General features: G+C 39.5%; 1 protein-coding gene across 11 annotated transcripts in view; it reads left to right on the plus strand.

Moving 5' to 3' along the window:
* cacna1aa (calcium channel, voltage-dependent, P/Q type, alpha 1A subunit, a) overlaps positions 1–18,752 on the plus strand; it is an 87,290-nt gene that overhangs the window by 10,484 nt on the left and 58,054 nt on the right. For all 11 annotated transcript variants that reach the window (XM_069525274.1, XM_069525273.1, XM_069525268.1 and 8 more), the window contains exons 2-3: positions 11,382–11,488; positions 12,154–12,293. In XM_069525274.1, coding sequence (XP_069381375.1) covers positions 11,382–11,488; positions 12,154–12,293 — 247 coding nt within the window. The remainder of the gene's footprint in view (positions 1–11,381; positions 11,489–12,153; positions 12,294–18,752) is intronic.

Below are 18,752 nucleotides of genomic sequence, written 5' to 3' on the forward strand. Positions count from 1 at the left end.
CACACCGGACAGAGAATTGATGTTTTTCTCTCCCTGTCCTCTCCCTCAGCATTTTTCTCATTCCCCTTTCTCTTAGCTGTGCATTCTGGCTCTCTTGAATAATTCAGTTTCAGTTGCAGGCTAGTTTGGATGTGTGTGCACATTAGGTGTGTGTCTGTGAGTGTGTGTGTGTGAGGGGGGGGCAGTGACGTGGGGTAGAGCTATTTTTGGTATTTGGATACGTGGAGAAAGAGAAAAATATAGAGAAACAGAGACTGTGATGGATTGATTTTTATTTTTTTTTCCGTGCCCATGTTCTTTTCTTCAGTCACGTGCTGCGGCTGTTACTAGACAAACCCTGGTGGAAACCTGCGCACACAGACACATGCACATACATGCACGCACACTTTGGCAGACAAAACAGACGACTGCACATAGTTAAATCAGCAAGTACTGTCGATTACACATTCATACCAACAAACCTGCACTGCCATCCAGAACTAAAAATGTCACATACTTCACACTAATACGCACACACACACACACACACACACACACACACACACACACACACCAGCGTCAGCATCTTGTACAAAATGACAGCTTGGCTGTATGTGGGTGAAAAGCGAGAGGCGGTGGCAGGGGTGAGATAGCAACACAACATATGCCATATGGAATAACCAGCGAGGAGGAGAGGGTGAAGTGCCTATACACAGCGCCTGATGCTGAATCAGAATGAGGGAGGCCAAGCACGGCTAAACTGGCCTTCAGGCACTTCTGTTTGTTCGGCAACGCAGCCAAACATGGGGCTAAAGTGGAATAAATGTAAAATCATTATATGTTTTGTAGCCTTGAGGACAATGTGCTCGGTTTGGATCGTATTTTAATCCAAGTTGTCGTCCTGCGTTTGGTTGAAGGTTTGAACGTGGAAGCAGAAACATCACAAAAACATCATTTTTTGTTTTTTAATTTATAGAGGAATATTGTCCCATGATACAGTGCTGCTTAGTGGTGACCATTTTACTTGCTATGGAGAGCCCTCACATTCAAATGAGTGTATTGCATTTCCGTATTCTGAACGAGACGTACATGTGAAATTGTATATTGATTGACTCCATGTTATATTGTGGAATTTATTTTTCTTGGCTTTAAACTAGAATCAAGAGAGTCTTTTAAAATCTTGGCTTAACAATGGAAAACAGATTCAGTCATTATTGATTCTTATTTTACAGAAATATTAAATAAAGATAAACTTACACTGCAAGATATCATGTCAACCATGATGTTACACCATGTTTTTATTTATCTTTGCAAAAACGAATGTGTACTTTGCCTTTTTATTTTGGTCCATGTCCCATCAACTAACACAGAGGAGGCAGGATTTATGACCTATTCTTTAAACATTAGGTGTGTGATTGGGGCTTTGGCTTCACTTTTGGGAAGCTGTCATGTCCTCTATCTTTGAATATAATCTATGGGTGAGACACTAAGGTGCAGTACTACTTCCTTCACTCACCTTAATGTAAATAAAAAACACACTTTTGCATGGATTTTATAAATGCACATATGTTTGCACACCCTTTTTTCTTTATTATCGACATGTCTTCAATTTTTTGGAGCTATTGTAATAAACCCAATTTAGCCTCGGGGATCAATAAAGTGTTTCTGATTGTGATAAGATGAGAGCAAATCTTAAAACTAATTTAATTTGACTGCTCACCTGTGTAAAGTTTTACCTTCATCTTCCCTTATTGTGTTTTCCTGCCCTAAACAAATATGGATGAGATGATGCACGTTTTTTTTTTCTTTTTGTTTAATAGGATTTAATCTCATCATTGTTTTGTGAAAGTTTGGTTTCCGCAACGCCCATAACATCCACATGTGCAATGCCCTTGTGCTCCAGCCATGTCTCTTATCTTTTATGGCTGCTGATTATCAAAACAATTAGAAGGGTTTCAACCACAGCGCTTAATCTTATTCATTTTTATCAAATCAGCGCTTCTGAGGGGAAAGTGACAAGAAGATGAAGTAGTCATTTGAGCTGTTTTGCCGCTGCTCTGCTGCATAATGTAACAGAATGGAGAGAGAGAGGGACGGAGGGAAGGATACATAGAAGCTGGGTGTGGAAGAAAAGGGAAGGTTGCAAAGGGACAGTTCAGCTTCTAGCCACTTTAATCGTCGATTCCTATGTTCTTTTTCTATGTGTAAAGGATAACACAAAACATTCGAATAAACTTTTCTTACATGCAAATGCATGTATGCAGCAACAGCAAAGTGCATTCATGAGTATGACACACACACGCATGGCACAAGAGAGGGAGGAGACAAATGTACTGGACGTTAATCATGCTGCTTGTGGCCCCATTAGATTTTCTTTGATTGCAGAGTCGGACCCTCGTCGCTCTCAAGTTTATAGATTTATATAATTACATGTTTGCTACTATAGATCCAGGTTTTTCTCAGCTATACAACTGTTAATAAAGTAAACGGATAAGAGTGGTGGTATTTATTAAAAATAGTCAGTGAGTGTCGGAGTGAGAGAGGCCTGCGTGTGCCATCAGGCTTTGTGTTATTAATAGTAAGGCTGGCACCTTCCCAAAGGGTAGCAGCTGGTCCGGACTCCATTGGAAGACAAGTGTAGCGTAATGAAGTCTCGAGTTGGTGTGTGTATGTAGAGCACATATATGACTACAGAGTGTGGATACCTGACCCGGGTCCCAAAAGCTACCGATGAGTTGCGACAAACATTTTGAAATGACGTTCAGGTTTTGGTCACATTGATTGGGTTTTCTACTTTAATTTTTTATACTGCACATTCCTCTAATTGGGGAAATAATAGGACTTGGGTTGGATTTGGACTCAAAGAACTTAAAGCCTGTCGGGTTTGGGTGTGGCTCGGCTAATTCTCTCTCTGGCTCAGTCGGATTTGGACAGAAAATTGTGGCCCGAGTTAAGTTTTCAGTTGCAGTTGTTGGTTAGTTGGTAAGATTGTCATGATACGTGGTTCAGGGAGGAAACCATTCAAATTTGCTGCAGATCTGGGGGCAGATGCAGGAATCGCTTTCTTTAACATTATGAGATTATGAGTGTTTTATTGACATTTTCCCTAATTTCCTTATTCCAATAATTCATGGATGTTAATGGAAAAAAAATCAGGCCTATTTAGGGAACTGATGTCTATGAGTGTGTGTGATTTTGGTGCAGCTTGATTGGATAACAGGGGAGCGTTATGCCTTCTTGTGTCGATGCATGGAAGCAGGTAAAGGCTGCAGCGGTTCCATACCAGTGGCACACTTACATACTGTATGTGACAGTATGATGTATTGCCTCCCACCCACTCTCCTATGTTCCTTTCATTCCCCCTCCCTTGCTGTGTGTGTGTGTGTGTGTGTGTGTGTGTGTGTGTGTGTGTGTGTGTGTTCTGCCACTAACCTACTTTTGACAGAGCATATACACCAGCTCAGGAGAAGAAAATGCCGCAATACTTTCACACCGCTCTGTCATTCTCTCAGTTTATCCCTCATTCAGCACTCCCGGGCTCTTCGTCTCTGCCCTTCCCTCTTCTTCTATGTTGTCTCCCTCTCTCTCTCTGCTAAGTCCCCCCCCCATCCCTCTTTTTTATTCCTCACCACTCACTCTTTTCAATCATTCTGTGCCCACAGGACAGTTCCTCTCCTTCATTCTTTCTCTATCTCTCTCTTCCACTCTTTCATTTAGTCTTTCATATATTTCCCTACCATGCAACCTTATTTCTCATTCTGTGTCTCTTTCTGTTGGTGTCCACTCACATTTGCTGATGTGGCATCTCTCCTTCCTCCTCTCTCCCTCTCTCATTCGATATTGAATGAAGATGGCATGATAGGGATTTGGATGGTTGATGGACGTGCTCAATGAGGTGGATGGAGGAAAAATGGGGAGGAGGGAGATGGCAGAGAGGAAAAGATGTGGGAAAGAATGAGAGGGACAGATAGAGGGATAGAAGAAGGTGTCGGGATTAGGAAGTGGAGATTTATGGGAGAAAGAGATGAGGTTTAACTGGTTAGAGAGAGGGAGAAATATATCAGTGAGGAACAGACGGGGGCTCGACTGAGGAGGAGAAAAGGTGGAGAGGGAGGGAAGATGGTGGAGCGGTGATGGACAAGGTTAAGAAAAGGCCAGTGCCAGTATGTATATGCGCGTGTGCTTGCGTCATTTGGCTCCAGTGTTAGACTTTGAGGGCCTCACTTCCCTTTTTCTTGGCGAGAACTCTCCGTCTACAACCTACTCCTGTCCCCATATATATATATATATATATATATATATAAATAAATACACACACCTGCCCAGATAATAAAAGCAAGCGTGTGCAGAACTATGGGTAGAGTAAGAGACACAAGGGAAGCAAAAGAGAGAGAGACTGAAGAAAACATCAGTAAGATGAAGGGAGAGAGAGGATGAGAGCAACATATTTTCATCTCTCTCTCTCACACCCGTGATTCTTCCTCTTTTATCTCTGCCATGTTGCCCGATCCATTGAGGAAGGAGGAAGAGGAGATTTATTATTAAAAGGGCACAGCGTGAGTCATGTGTTGAATTTTGTATATATGTGTATGTGTGCACAGGAGGGTTCTGGTGAATATTTCACACACCTATACGTACGTCAGCATTTCCTATGGATCAGGAAGTTTGGTGGGGGGACAGACTTAACATTTGAAATATGGTACAACCAAGTTTACCTTCACTTAAATCTTGGAACATGAGGTTAGTCTGGGTCCAATCCTACAAGAATTATAAGACCACTGAAAGGGGAACGATATCTGAGGTCTTAAGAAGTTATGAGAATAAAGTTGTAATTTTAGAGGGGAATATCAGATCAGCCTGTCGCTGCATTTATCAGTAATATTTCGTCTTTGTTCTAGTAAACTTTCCCACTTTTTCTTGTGATATTGTTTCTTCATACCAGTAAAATTAAAAATAACTTGTATTATTGTAACATATTCTCGTAAAATTACAACGACTTCTCTCTCAGTAACGAATTGCTGTATATTTACGGTGGATTTACAACAGTATCCTACTGTATTTTATAAGAATTGTAAAATACTGTTAAATATTCATCCCTCACATGTAAATTAACAGTTAAATCAGTCCTTTAACAACACCAGTAGATAACTGTAATTTAACAGCATAAAACAGTATTTGTAATGAATTGCTGTAAATTTAAAGTGGATTACAACAGTATCCTACTGTATTTTAAAATAATTGTAAAATACTGTTAAATATTCATGCTAACATGTAAATTAACAGTTAATGCTCAGTTAACTGACAGTTACAGTTAAACTACAGTTACAATTACAGTTAAACTGTAATTTAACAGCATAAAACAGTATTTTCTGTCAAGCAGTGGAAACATCCCTTCTTAAGTCCAGTCATTATCCATCAGCATCTTACTGATGATGCAGTCTTTTGTTTCTATTTTCATGATAGCACTTCTTTACTGATCAAACTCCTCAAACTCCTCATTTTTGAGTGACAATATACTGACTGGCTTTTCCCGAACTCGACTTTGGAGAGCACAGCTCCGTCATATCATTCCAGAAGTCCATGTGGAGTTCATCAGAGCAGGTAAAGTAAAGTTATGTTTATCTCCTGAAATTGTTAGTGTCCAGTGTTGCTTTGTCTGCATGATTATTGAACTGTTGACATTTCAGATGTTTTATTAGGTCTGTTTCATTAGTTCAGGTTGCCTGGCTAAGTGAAAGCTAGCTCTGTAGCTAGCTTGAGCTCAATTAGCTGTAGGTGTTGCTGACCTTCATAAAGTTTTTTTTATCGTAAAATGTATGTCATTAAGATCTCAGAGATTGTTACGTTATTAAAGTTAATCACCAATTTTGTGAAGATATAACTAACTTGTGTTAACTTGTGCTTTTATAGAGCTGACTGTGCAAACACAAACAGGAAGGAACGGAGGATTTTCCAAAGGGAGTGAGTTAGGACCTACAGTCTCTCACCAAGTGGAGAAGTAAGGTGTGTCAGTGTGTTCCTGCCAGGAGCAACATTAAACACATCACACACATTTTATTATGTACTCCATTGTAGTAATGTCTGTCTTTCTCAATCAGTGAAATTGAAGAAGGAAACAAATCAGCTTCCTTAACTTTGCTTAATCATTTCATCATATAGGCAAGTCTGCACATTTAAACTGCATGATATTGTCACATTAGCCAAGTATTGCTGTGTTATGCGAACATACAGTAGCCTAGTAGTTATTCTTTTATCACACTAAAGCTGAAAACACATTTTTGTTGTCAAAGACAGACATTTAACTAAAGCAATATCTATATATATATATATGACAAAGATGTCAGATGTCTGATATCTTGGCTCTCTCTCTCTCTATCTGGTCTTTAACCATTTTCTGCAAGAAGTTGTGTTGCTAATTTTATTTTATTTTTTTTTTTTTACAGGCACTTGTCATTGGTGACTGAGGAGACCAGCCAAACGCTGCTGTCAAGTACTCACTCTTTCTTTCTCCCCCTTTTCTTTCTCCACTCCCACTGTTCATAGTTCATAGTTCACATGCAAAAGACTTGTTTTCAAGCTAGACTGTTCAGTTACACTGTTCTAGATGGTACTTTAATGCACTGTTACACTGTTCTAGATGGTATTTTAATTCAGCGTCTGAGGTTATGCTCTTGAGTTCAGTAAAGTCTGTCACTAATGATTGAATTGGAGACAGTTTCTTCCAAATATGGTAATGCAATACCTTGTCATTATTGTAATACAAATGTTCTCAATATTACTAATCTTACAAAGTCTGCTGTACAAATGAGCACTAAACTACAGCAATGTTATGGAATGTATATTCTGTTGTGCTCTATACCAGGGTTCTCAAACTTATTACTTAAAGGTCTGCATCTGATTTTATACAAGGTCAGAGGTTAGGAATCATTGGCAAAAACAACAAAATGTAATCACTTCAGTTATGATTATGTCTCTTCATTGAGCCAGCATGCATAGAAACCCTATGTTAGATAGAAACTGAGGCAGACACAGCTCAGACAGTTTGGTAGAAGTTATTAAGTGAAATAAGTTATTAAGTGAAATTAAATATCAGCTGAATAAGATTAAAGTGAGAGCTCTGTACTATCGGTTCTGGTTCTTGAAAACAGAAAGACTAAGCGCTCCTTGTACTGTCCACTCTTTGCTACTCTCCTCCTATGTATCCTCTGCTAGCTTAACCTGCTACTTTTCTTCATTTGAGCACAGACAGATGAACAGTGATGAATGCATGTTGTTGCTGAATGTGTTTCTGATCCGCTCTAAGCACTAGAAGGCTAGACATTATTAAAATACAAGGAAAGTCAAGCTTTGTGTTTATTGTAGGACTTCTGGATGTTGACTGGCTGTCGGGATGAATGTGGTAGCCTAGGGCTGGGTATTTAAAAGGCCCTGCATACTTTGGTTTTAAATGGGTGAGGATTTATAATGTGCAAAAATAGCAGATTTTATAACACACAACTTCTTGCAGAAAATGGTTAAAGACCAGATAGAGAGAGAGAGAGCCAAGATATCAGACATCTGACATCTTTGTCATATATATATTGCTTTAGTTAAATGTCTGTCTTTGACAACAAAAATGTGTTTTCAGCTTTAGTGTGATAAAAGAATAACTTCTGGCATTTAAGAAAAACAAAGTAGGCTACTGTATGTTCGCATTACACAGCATTACTTGGCTAATATGACAATATCATGCAGTTTAAATGTGCAGACTTGCCTATATGATGAAATGATTAAGCAAAGTTAAGGAAGCTGATTTGTTTCCTTCTTTAATTTCACTGATTGAGAAAGACAGACATTACTACAATGGAGTACATAATAAAATGTGTCTGATGTGTTTAATGTTGCTCCTGGCAGGAACACACTGACACACCTTACTTCTCCACTTGGTGAGAGACTGTAGGTCCTAACTCACTCCCTTTGGAAAATCCTCCGTTCCTTCCTGTTTGTGTTTGCACAGTCAGCTCTATAAAAGCACAAGTTAACACAAGTTAGTTATATCTTCACAAAATTGGTGATTAACTTTAATAACGTAACAATCTCTGAGATCTTAACGACATACATTTTACAATAAAAAAAACTTTATGAAGGTCAGCAACACCTACAGCTAATTGAGCTCAAGCTAGCTACAGAGCTAGCTTTCACTTATCCAGGCAACCTGAACTAATGAAACAGACCTAATAAAACATCTGAAATGTCAACAGTTCAATAATCATGCAGACAAAGCAACACTGGACACTAACAATTTCAGGAGATAAGCATAACTTTACTTTACCTGCTCTGATGAACTCCACATGGACTTCTGGAATGATATGACGGAGCTGTGCTCTCCAAAGTCGAGTTCGGGAAAAGCCAGTCAGTATATTGTCACTCAAAAATGAGGAGTTTGAGGAGTTTGATCAGTAAAGAAGTGCTATCATGAAAATAGAAACAAAAGACTGCATCATCAGTAAGATGCTGATGGATAATGACTGGACTTAAGAAGGGATGTTTCCACTGCTTGACAGAAAATACTGTTTTATGCTGTTAAATTACAGTTTAACTGTAATTGTAACTGTAGTTTAACTGTAACTGTCAGTTAACTGAGCATTAACTGTTAATTTACATGTAAGCATGAATATTTAACAGTATTTTACAATTATTTTAAAATACAGTAAGATACTGTTGTAAATCCACCGTAAATATACAGCAATTCATTACAGTGTATATTCCGTCTCATCTTTCTCTCTTTTTTCTGCGCTTTCTTCCCCTGCCTCCCCTCCTCTCTCTCCTCATCCATCCTTCATCCATGTTCCCTCTCTGTCTGATACACTTGATAATCACACAAATTAATATGATAACTAGCAATTGCTTCAGTCTTCAGTCTGCTATCAAGTGTGTAGAAAAAGCTCAGGTTGCAGTATGGTAGTTACTGAAAGGGAAGAGAAGCCGGATAAGAGCTAAACTAAACCAGCTTGGACGTAAGAGAAGAGAGAGATGCATTGTGCTGCCACATACTCTTACTGGTCAGTGCCTACTGCCATATTTAGCTTGTAACAGTCTGTGGTGCCAGAAATGACATCAGCATCTTTTGCATCTTGCCACAGAGATGTCAGACAAGGAGTAGTCACTAGTTTGTATTGAGGGGTTCCTTTTTCAGCAATCCACCACTAGTGATTTATTTTATTTGCCAATGTATGTTGTGAGTCGCATGATGTGAGTGGTGGATCCTCGATTGTCAGTTTCCCGTTTGTCAGTGGCTCCATCTGTCCCCCCTGCCTCCCTCTCTCTCTCTCTTTCCCTTTTTTTGTTTTTTTTGCAATCTGTGACACTCTGGCCTCTCAGAGCTGAACACATACACATACATACATGCATGTACACGCTCACGTTTGTCACACACACATCGCTGGGGGCCAAGGAAGCTAATTGCATGGTGCCCTGGGTGTTAGAGTAACGTGTCCCTGTGTGGAGCGGTCAAACACATGTGAACAACAACAGTCGCACACATTGTGGGCTGCGACCCTGCGATCATGACCGAGGAAAACAAATGGCATTGAGGTGTACACACATTCTGGCATACATATACATACGCGCACACATGGGATATATTTTTCCATAAATAGCTTTGCCTTTCTTCCTTCACCTTTCAAATGTTCCCCTCCTCCCCTCTGCCATGGGAATGGTTTTTCCCACAGGAAGCAAGCAAATAGGAAAAAGGTGAAGAAAGGGAGAAAGAATAGAACAGGAACAGAGTGGTATTCATATCCCTCCTTCATATACTGTCAATATTGATACTTCACTGTACTTTATATTCATTTTAAAAGTCAAACCTCCTCTTTACTTCTATCGTCATCATGTTTTCCTTCCTCTGGCCGTCCCTCCCTTTGTCTTGATCCCTCATTCATCTCTACATTTGCACTCACTCTCTCTCTCTCTCTCTCTCACTCACTCTCTCACTCTCTCCACTCACTCTTGCTCCTCTTTTAAATGTAACTATTTATCTTGTGACCTTAACCAGACAGGAGGATTGATTTAAAAAGACACTGTGTGTGTGTGTGTGTGCGCGCGCGCATTAGAGAATGTGACAAACAAAATTAGTTGTACAATGAGATACTCCCTCCGTTGTCTCTCTCTCTCTCTCTCTCTCTCAGTGAACTCGCCCTCGGACGTTATGTACATGGAGCCAAACAGTGATGTCACACTAAATCTCACTCAGTCTCCGGACCACGCTATCACACACTAACACTTTCATACAGCCCTATGTTGCTGTTTCTGTTTGAGTGTTTATTTGTTTTGTCTGTGTGGGTGGTGTGTTACCAGAACGTACACAGCAGAACATATTTAACTGACTCATAATGATGTGTGTGTGTGTGTGTGTGTGTGTGTGTGTGTAGTCCTGGTTCAGGTTTTAAAGTCTGACCTGTTAGATCGCGTCAAAGAGACCAACCTTCTGATTTTTAAATGCTGTAAAGGTTTAATTTTTGATCCTCAATGTTGAGGTTGTATTTATTTTGTATCATTGTGCAAATTATTTTTCAAGAGTGTTGGGTCCTGCCCCTATTCCACGTTATGCACTAAAGATGGTATTGTTGCCTGTTCCTTTTGGTTTCCATGGACACATTATTGTAAATGCAGTAGATAAGAAGTAAAAATATATATCTATGTGTAAACATTGTCGTAATTAATCTGTACTGCAGGTTTGTGCCCTTGTCTGAGTATAGAGAGAAGTCTATTGGAAAATGTGTTGACATAAGCATGTATGCTTGATTGAAACCCCGTCATTGAGCCACTTCAAACCTGTATATAAAGATGGACGACGCATCTGCACTTCCTCCCACCTTTCAGAAATGAAGCTAAAATATTCCGGATACAAACACTGCCATCTTGTGCATTTGGAGACATTTGAAGTACGCCAGAGTCAATACACGCACTCGACCAAATAAGCATCAAATAACTTAAACTTAAAACTGGTTAAACAGACATCAATGTGATAGGAACTAGCTGAAACGATAGAAACCATCTTTAAGAAAAATATATTTGATGTGTACTTTTTAGTTTGGTTCAATCCACTAACATGGAGGAGGTCGGATTTATGACCTATACTGCAGCCAGCCACCAGGTGGTGATCAAGACACATTTGCTTCACTTTTCATGTCTTCATCTTTTTTTTACAGTCCAAGCTGAGAACGGGTACAAATTTGCATTGATTAAGGGATTTGATTATTTTAATTGATGCAGCATATTGCAGCACATCCTGTTGGAAAATTATGAAGGTGACGCACTTGATTTTATGATTATGTAAAAAAAAAGTACCAATGCCAAGCTGTATTTTTAACTGTTCAGATTTATGATTGTGGAAGTGTTTGTTCCTTGACTGACCTTCCTCACTCCATTTGAGTGGATGATTCTCGCCACCATCATTGCCAACTGCATCGTCCTGGCTCTGGAACAACATTTGCCCGATGGAGACAAGACGCCACTGTCTGAGCGCCTGGTGAGTTAAAAAGACACGGTACTGTGTGGGAGTCATATGTAAACATGATTAAATCCAGGTGACAGTTCAGAGTCCTTATTGATTTTACTTCAGTGGAGATGTATGCAGCTACTCAGCTAAGAGAGGCAAAGAAAACGAGGATGTTTTTTCTCCTCGAAAAACTACGACAAATGAGAACCATACGCATTCTTATTCATAGCATTACATCGTATAGGATTATGCAGTGCAGTATTTATAAAGAGACATCATCACAACAAGAAATAATAATGTTATGACTGAAATAGAGTTGTCAAGGGATTCAATAATTAATCCAATTAGTGCATATTTTGTGATTGATTAATTAAAATGAATCTCATATCAATATTTGCTGTAAGAAGCAAGTTAAATAGTGCCACAAATAATGCATTTACAAATCTTTTGGAAAAAGGTAGATGCTGCCTATATGGTGTCAAGGAGCATTATAGAGTGAAATGAATCTATTTTCCCTCAATCAAAATTAACATATCATAATTAACTTTTATTTACATTCACAAAGTTGGAAAAGACCCCAGATCCTCTAGCCACCACCATCTCTCTCACTTTCTTCTTTCTTAACCTCACTTCCTCCTCCCTTTTCCTTTCTTTTCGCCCCTTGCCTCCCTTGTTTGCTCTCTCTCTCCCCTCAGGATGACACAGAGCCGTACTTCATTGGGATCTTCTGTTTCGAGTCTGGAATAAAGATCCTGGCTCTTGGTTTTGCCTTTCACAAGAACTCTTACCTGAGGAATGGATGGAACGTCATGGACTTTGTGGTGGTGCTCACAGGGTGAGTGGCGAGCAAACAGACATGAGCCAAACACATGCAGTGCACACACGCACAGCTTGTAACCTGCATGAAGACAAAAATGCTTACACGGTTAGCATCAGATGTGGTGTGTGTGTGGGTGCGTGTGTGTGTGGGTGTGTGTGTGAGCAAGTGTGTGTGTGTTCTCTGCTCCTTTGCCCTAATGAATGGCCCCATTCTGTGTGAGGCAGCAGTCAGATCACAGAGCAGAGCTGCAGGTGGCCAACTACCCGGGTAGTGAACAAATGTCACCACAATATACACAGAGACAGGGGGCGGGGGGCACAGAGGGAACAGACATTAGAGAGAACGTAAGAAAAGCGGATTAAAAAAAAAATCAATTGTGTTGGAGAAATATGGCGTTAATCAGAATTATTGTGCAGAACCACTTTAATTATTTACGGAGCGATATCATCTGTGAGTCAGCAGAATAAAACTAAATAAACTGTCTCTCTTGATAAACAGTTTCTATAACACACATTTAAACTTTGGGAGAGAATGATCTTGAAATTGAACAAAGAATCAGATCCGTAAAGTGAGTAAAAAGTAAGCTACAGAAAACAAAGTCAATGGCCCCATATGAAAACAATCGCTCGCCACATTCGTTTAAGCGTGTGAACACGTGTGCCAGGCCACACATGAACGATCGCCTTCTCAGCTGACGTCCTCTGTCCTGCCACAGTTTCACAATGAACCATAAATATTTCCCATACATTGATTTATTTGTGGCCACTGCCACCTTTTCAACATTGGCCACCACATATTGATTTTTTTTTTTTTGCTATTTCAAATGAGTGAAACCTTATTTCATTGTGAGACTTCACTGAACGCAGCACATTGATTTGCTCAGCCTCTCCATGGCCCACACTTCCTTTCTCTTTCTGTCTCTCTCCCACACACACACATACACACACACACAGACATCATTCTAACATAGTCCGAAAGACTAAAAACAACACTGTTTGGTATCTAACAAAAATGACGTACAGCTCTTGAAAATGTTGAAGAGACCACTATAAGATTATCAGTTTTTCTGATTTTACTATTCATAGGTAAGTGTTAAGAAAAGACAAATATTTTTGTTCTATTCTTTAAGCCACAGACACAATTCCAAATTTAACAGACATTGGAGGAAATGGCTGCAGTACATGTAAAGATACAGATTTAAGACAAATCTGAAGTGGTCTCTTGATTTTTTTCCAGAGGAGGGAAGTGAGGTCCAATCATAAGTGGTCAGAGACACTGACAAACTTAGATCTGTCTCCTTGTGATTAATTCACGGATGCCAGGAATGAGCAGGGCCTTTTATTTTAACACCAGTTCCAGATTGATACCACGCCTGAGAGGTGAATGGCCTTAAACCTAATTTACAGCTTGTGAGAAAGGCTGCGTCCTGAAATGCATTTCACCTCAGGAAGATCTTATGTGGTGCTCTGCTCACACGTATCCTACACTGCAGGAAATGATGGAAAACAAATGAGGGATAGTACAAGATCGACAACATAAAACAGTCTTATCTTATTGATTATTCTGACATGTTATTTTAAAGCTCAGTGAAATGGTGAAGATGAGGGCAAAGGGAAGAAATTTGGATGCAGTCTGGGGCCTGTGACAGAAAGGGTGTCAACAAGGGAGAATTAAAACCCTTGATAGGATTAGCATAGAATTACTGTACCGATTAGATTATAGGTCATAGAAATGGACCAGAGTAAATAGATGACATAATGTAGTGACAGAAATAAAGCTTAACGATCGCATGTACACAAATGCAGTTTTTTTTCCCATTTTATACCCATCATGTCATGTGTCTGTTAATGCATCCATCCGTGTGACACATGACTGTATGAAATGTCATTCCTTCCTTTCTTTCATATCTACGAAAGTGCTGCAGGCTGTGTGCTGATATGTTTGCAGCTGTCGCACGCTGGTCTTTGTGCCACAGTTCGTATTTACAGATTAATGTGATCAGATGAGTGATGGTTAGTGAAAAGAGGGAAATCTGCATTAAATGTCCACGAAGGTCTTACTGTTGCAGACCCTCAGTTAACTGCAGCTCCAAGCTCAGATTTGCCTGAGCACGTCTTATAATCACAAAGCCTAAGAATTAGTTATAAATGACAGCAATTTGGCAATATTACATGCTGGAAAGTCCCACAAGTAAAATAACGACGTGTATCGTATGCAAGACTTCAGTTTCGAAGTGTGATGCTACTTAATTTACTTATTTTTAACTACTGCTTTTTAACAGATATATTTAAAGGATTTTATTATTGTGTATAACTAGATTCCTTCAGTCATTACAGTCAAACTAGATAATAAAAAAATATGTTATTAATTCTCCTCATGTCTTTGTTATCTAAACCTGAGCCAGGCAGTAAATATATAATATTCTGTCGTAGCATCAGCTATTAAAATATTATATATAAGTTGCTATTTATAAAAATACATTGTTATCGTTTCTCTGTATAGGTCAATACACAAAGTCCAGGTAGAGGAATCAGTATTTGTATAATATCAGAACATCTCTAAAGAAAAACACATTGTCCTTAATGCCAGGTTCAGTTACCAACTCGGCAAATTCCAGATAACATTAATTCTGTCCATTAAAACTGAAACATGCAATAAATCACTGCAGTCACGCAGACTGTTTCCTGATTTGCTGTTTTTGCTCACTAGACAAGTCATGTAGTAAAACTCTGTGTACTGGCACAGATTGTTATGTTGAGGTCATTGCATGTGTGTACTGTATGTGCATGTGGTGATTTGGAAAGCTTCATGGGTTACATAAACCCTCCGCATTTTTGCTGACAAAGCACCAATGAAACTAATGTTCGCTTGCCTCAGCCCTCCCTCTTTCTCCCTTCCTCTCTCATTCTCTCTCTCTCTCACACACACAAACACACACACACACACACACTCTGGCAGAATGTCCTTATGCTTTAATAAGAGCAATCATGAAGCCAAGCTCATCTCTGCGTGCCACAACAGAGAGACTGAAAGAGAGAAGATGAGTGTTGGAGAGGCAGAGAGAGGAAGGGAGAGGCAGAGTGGGAGGAAGTGAAGCAGTCCTTAAAACTTCCAGTAAATGCCTGGTCTCCCATAATCCCCCTCCCCACCCCTCCCCGTCTTTTATAATAAGAAATCTTTATATTTTGAAAAGTATAAGCCTCTGAGTAAGCATGACACAGCAGTTAAACCTTCTCCTGGAAGGCACAGGCACTGCTGCTGTTGCACTGGAGTCGCTGCTCCGACATGTAAGCAAAAATATCTTCTCAGAGTTACTGTCCAGATGACATTTAGGTCTCTCATAACAAATGTTTGTGATTTCCTGTGTTAAATTTAGAAGAAGGACAAACCTGTGCTCTGCAGCCGCTGCTACAGATTCTTTATTCATCACGGGTATCTGTCGTGTTTAATGTGAAGTTATTTAAGGGCTAAAAATTAAGAGGAACAATAGCATCATCATAGAAAAATAAATGTGTGACTGATAGAGAGGAAGAAGGCAATGGACATACATAAGGAAGGATTAGAAGAATATCATGAAATAAGTATTTTAATGAAGCTAAAATTAACTACTATTTCAAATTAAACAATATATTAACATTAAAGTGTAAACAACAAACACAAAACCAGGGTTGTCATTGTATCTGAAGTCCACAAATTACACCCCCACACCAAAACACACACTTTTTTACAATTAAAAAAAACAGTTGTGTCTCCATGACCTCCATTCATTTAGATTTACTCTAATCCTAACCCTAACCTTAAACCAAACGTTAACCCTGTACCTCAATGTAAACCTGAACTTTTGTTTTTCGTCCTCATGAGGAGACAAATCCCATAAGGTGCTTGTTTAAACAGTTTAAGTTCCCGACCAATCAGTATCCATAGATCACATACACACACACAGACACACACACAAACACAAACAGAGAGGGTTTTTTTAGCTGTCGATGAATGGTGGTTGTGTTTTTAGCCCTTTGAACATGAAAGGCTACTTGGCCTTTCTACCCACCTCTGGCTGAAACCTTTGATACCTCACTGACCATGGCGCGCGCACACACACACACACACACACACACACATTTCCACTTCAAACTTTCCTTTCCATTTCCCTCTCACCCCTGGTGCACTTGCAGGCGCCGTCTTTAAACAGATACAAAGACAAACACACAGATGGCACTTAACCTGTCTGAATAGATTAGCTGCTCATTTTACAACCTTGTTGGATTTCGGTAGATTTGCGTCTTCTATGTTTCTGTGCCAAAGTGTGTGTGTGTGTGTGTGTTTCCTGAGTGACTTGGCACTGGGAAGGAGCTTGTTGTTTTTTATCCCCATTATTGATTATTAGTCCAATTACCCATAGTTTATAGCCATTCTTGCTTTGCATCCTCCCCTCTGTGCCTCCTTCTTGTTCACGTGTTCATGTGTTTTTTATCTGACATGGAAATGCAATTTTTGATAGAATGTTAATAAGAACAACAACAGATATTCATGTAAAAATGTTGACATGAGAGAGCTTTTATGGTTGCAGGGACACATTTAATGTGAAATTGTTGATTCATGCCAGCAGAGGAAAGCAAAGATGTAAGAGGGGCTGAGAGTTTGGAGGAGAGCTGAAGCAGGTTGGTCAGTGATGTGGATAAAGATAATTAGCAACATTTCGCTGAAGTCAGCATGAAAGCAGACGGAGAGAGCTGAGGAAAAAGATTGTTTGTATAATGTGTTCGATTCCCTGGAGAAAGGGTCAGCCGGGAGATTGTGTAATAGCAATATTGCTTAATGTGTTTCCCACTAATCATTTGTGTTTCTCTGGATATGAGCAGGTTGTGTGTCTGTGTGTTTGCCTGTGTGTGTGTTTAGTTTAGGTATGTAAGATGTACTGTAGACGGCTTCTCTTTCCCTGACAAGGAAAGATTGCTTTCCATTGGTTATTCGAAATGACCTACTTTCCAGTGCGCATACGTGAAGAAAATGATTCTCGCTCAATATGTTTGATCTCCAACCAGAACCTGTTTGCTACACAGATGTGTGTGTGGTTTTTTGTCTGCTTTTGTGTGTGTGTCTGTGTACATGTGTTTGTTTGAGTTGTGACACATTTACATTAAAGAGAGAAGAGCGGGGGATAAAAACAATTAATCAGGCTCCTCCCTTGGCCCTGTTACCAAGGTGATACTGAGATTCTATCAATGAGCCAAGGTCCCTGTTGCTATGGAAACACTTATGAATGGGAAAGGACCCAGTCACCGTGGAGACGGTGTGAACTGCCTCATCGGCGTGACACTGTTTGTGGCAAAGGATGTTGTTGAGAAGAATTCTTCATCATTTTCTTCATCGGCATTATGCTTGTCATCATCATCATTATTATTACTATCCTCATTATTCTCATCATCATCATTATTAACACCCTACTCATCCTCATCATTTTCATTGTCATCATCATTATTAACACCCTCTTCATTACCATCCTCATCATTATAACCATCATGTAAATTGAGATCATTGATAAATAGTTCATAAATATTGAATGCATATACATTATTAAATATTAAAATCCACTAAATGTATTGTCCCATGTTAGAAATCGAGCGCAAAGTGGCACCAAACATGACACAAGTATCTTCTGGTTGGAGGACGACCACTCTACCCCTCAGCCACAATAGTGAAAAGCAATGGCGTGGCTGACCAAACAAACCTGGTGTGAAGTCAGCGGTGCAGCGTTTCACGAAGATTTCAAAGTCCCATTGAAACGGACGTCAGAGATCCTGGTTCTGCATTGAAGGAAAACACAAAGCTATTGGGAGAATTTGTGTTGATAAGACGGAGGAAGATGACAAATCCTCACATATTTGAAACCTTTTTACGAGAAGAAAAAAGTTGACAATTATGTTCTACTATATACTGAATACTTTATTTTAATACATGAATTAACAATAAACACAGAGCAGGTGTGTTTCCTCTTCAGTGAAGTGTTATTTCTCTTACGACCATTATAGCAATCCACCAGGGTGCAAGTGCACCTGGCTTTCAAAGGAAAAGAGTTTGGTTTATTGCATGTTACACACAAAACACAGCCATGATTAATTAAGTTCAACCAAGAAGATTTGGACACGCTCTGAATACACTCGGTGCATGCGGGCTTCAGACCACGCACTTAGATTGTTTCTATAATCTTGCCCTCAGTGTTTTTGTTTCAGTGGCCATGGCCTCATTTTTCACAAAGTTCATTCAGATCTATCAACACGTTTTTAAGCTTGACTGCTCACAGACATGCCTGCAACATAACCTACTGAAAAAGTGTCATGCAATGGTTCCAGGGTTTCAGTATTTTTCAGGCGCTGCCTTCTTATGTATCTTTGAGTCTGTCCTCCACTGCATGTTTGTCAGAGGAACAGCGGTGATGAGAATTTTGTTCAGTTAAAATTATGGCAAAGATTCATA

Source organism: Paralichthys olivaceus, chromosome 5, assembly GCF_024713975.1.
Source record: "Paralichthys olivaceus isolate ysfri-2021 chromosome 5, ASM2471397v2, whole genome shotgun sequence".
NCBI classification, from domain to species: domain Eukaryota; kingdom Metazoa; phylum Chordata; class Actinopteri; order Pleuronectiformes; family Paralichthyidae; genus Paralichthys; species Paralichthys olivaceus.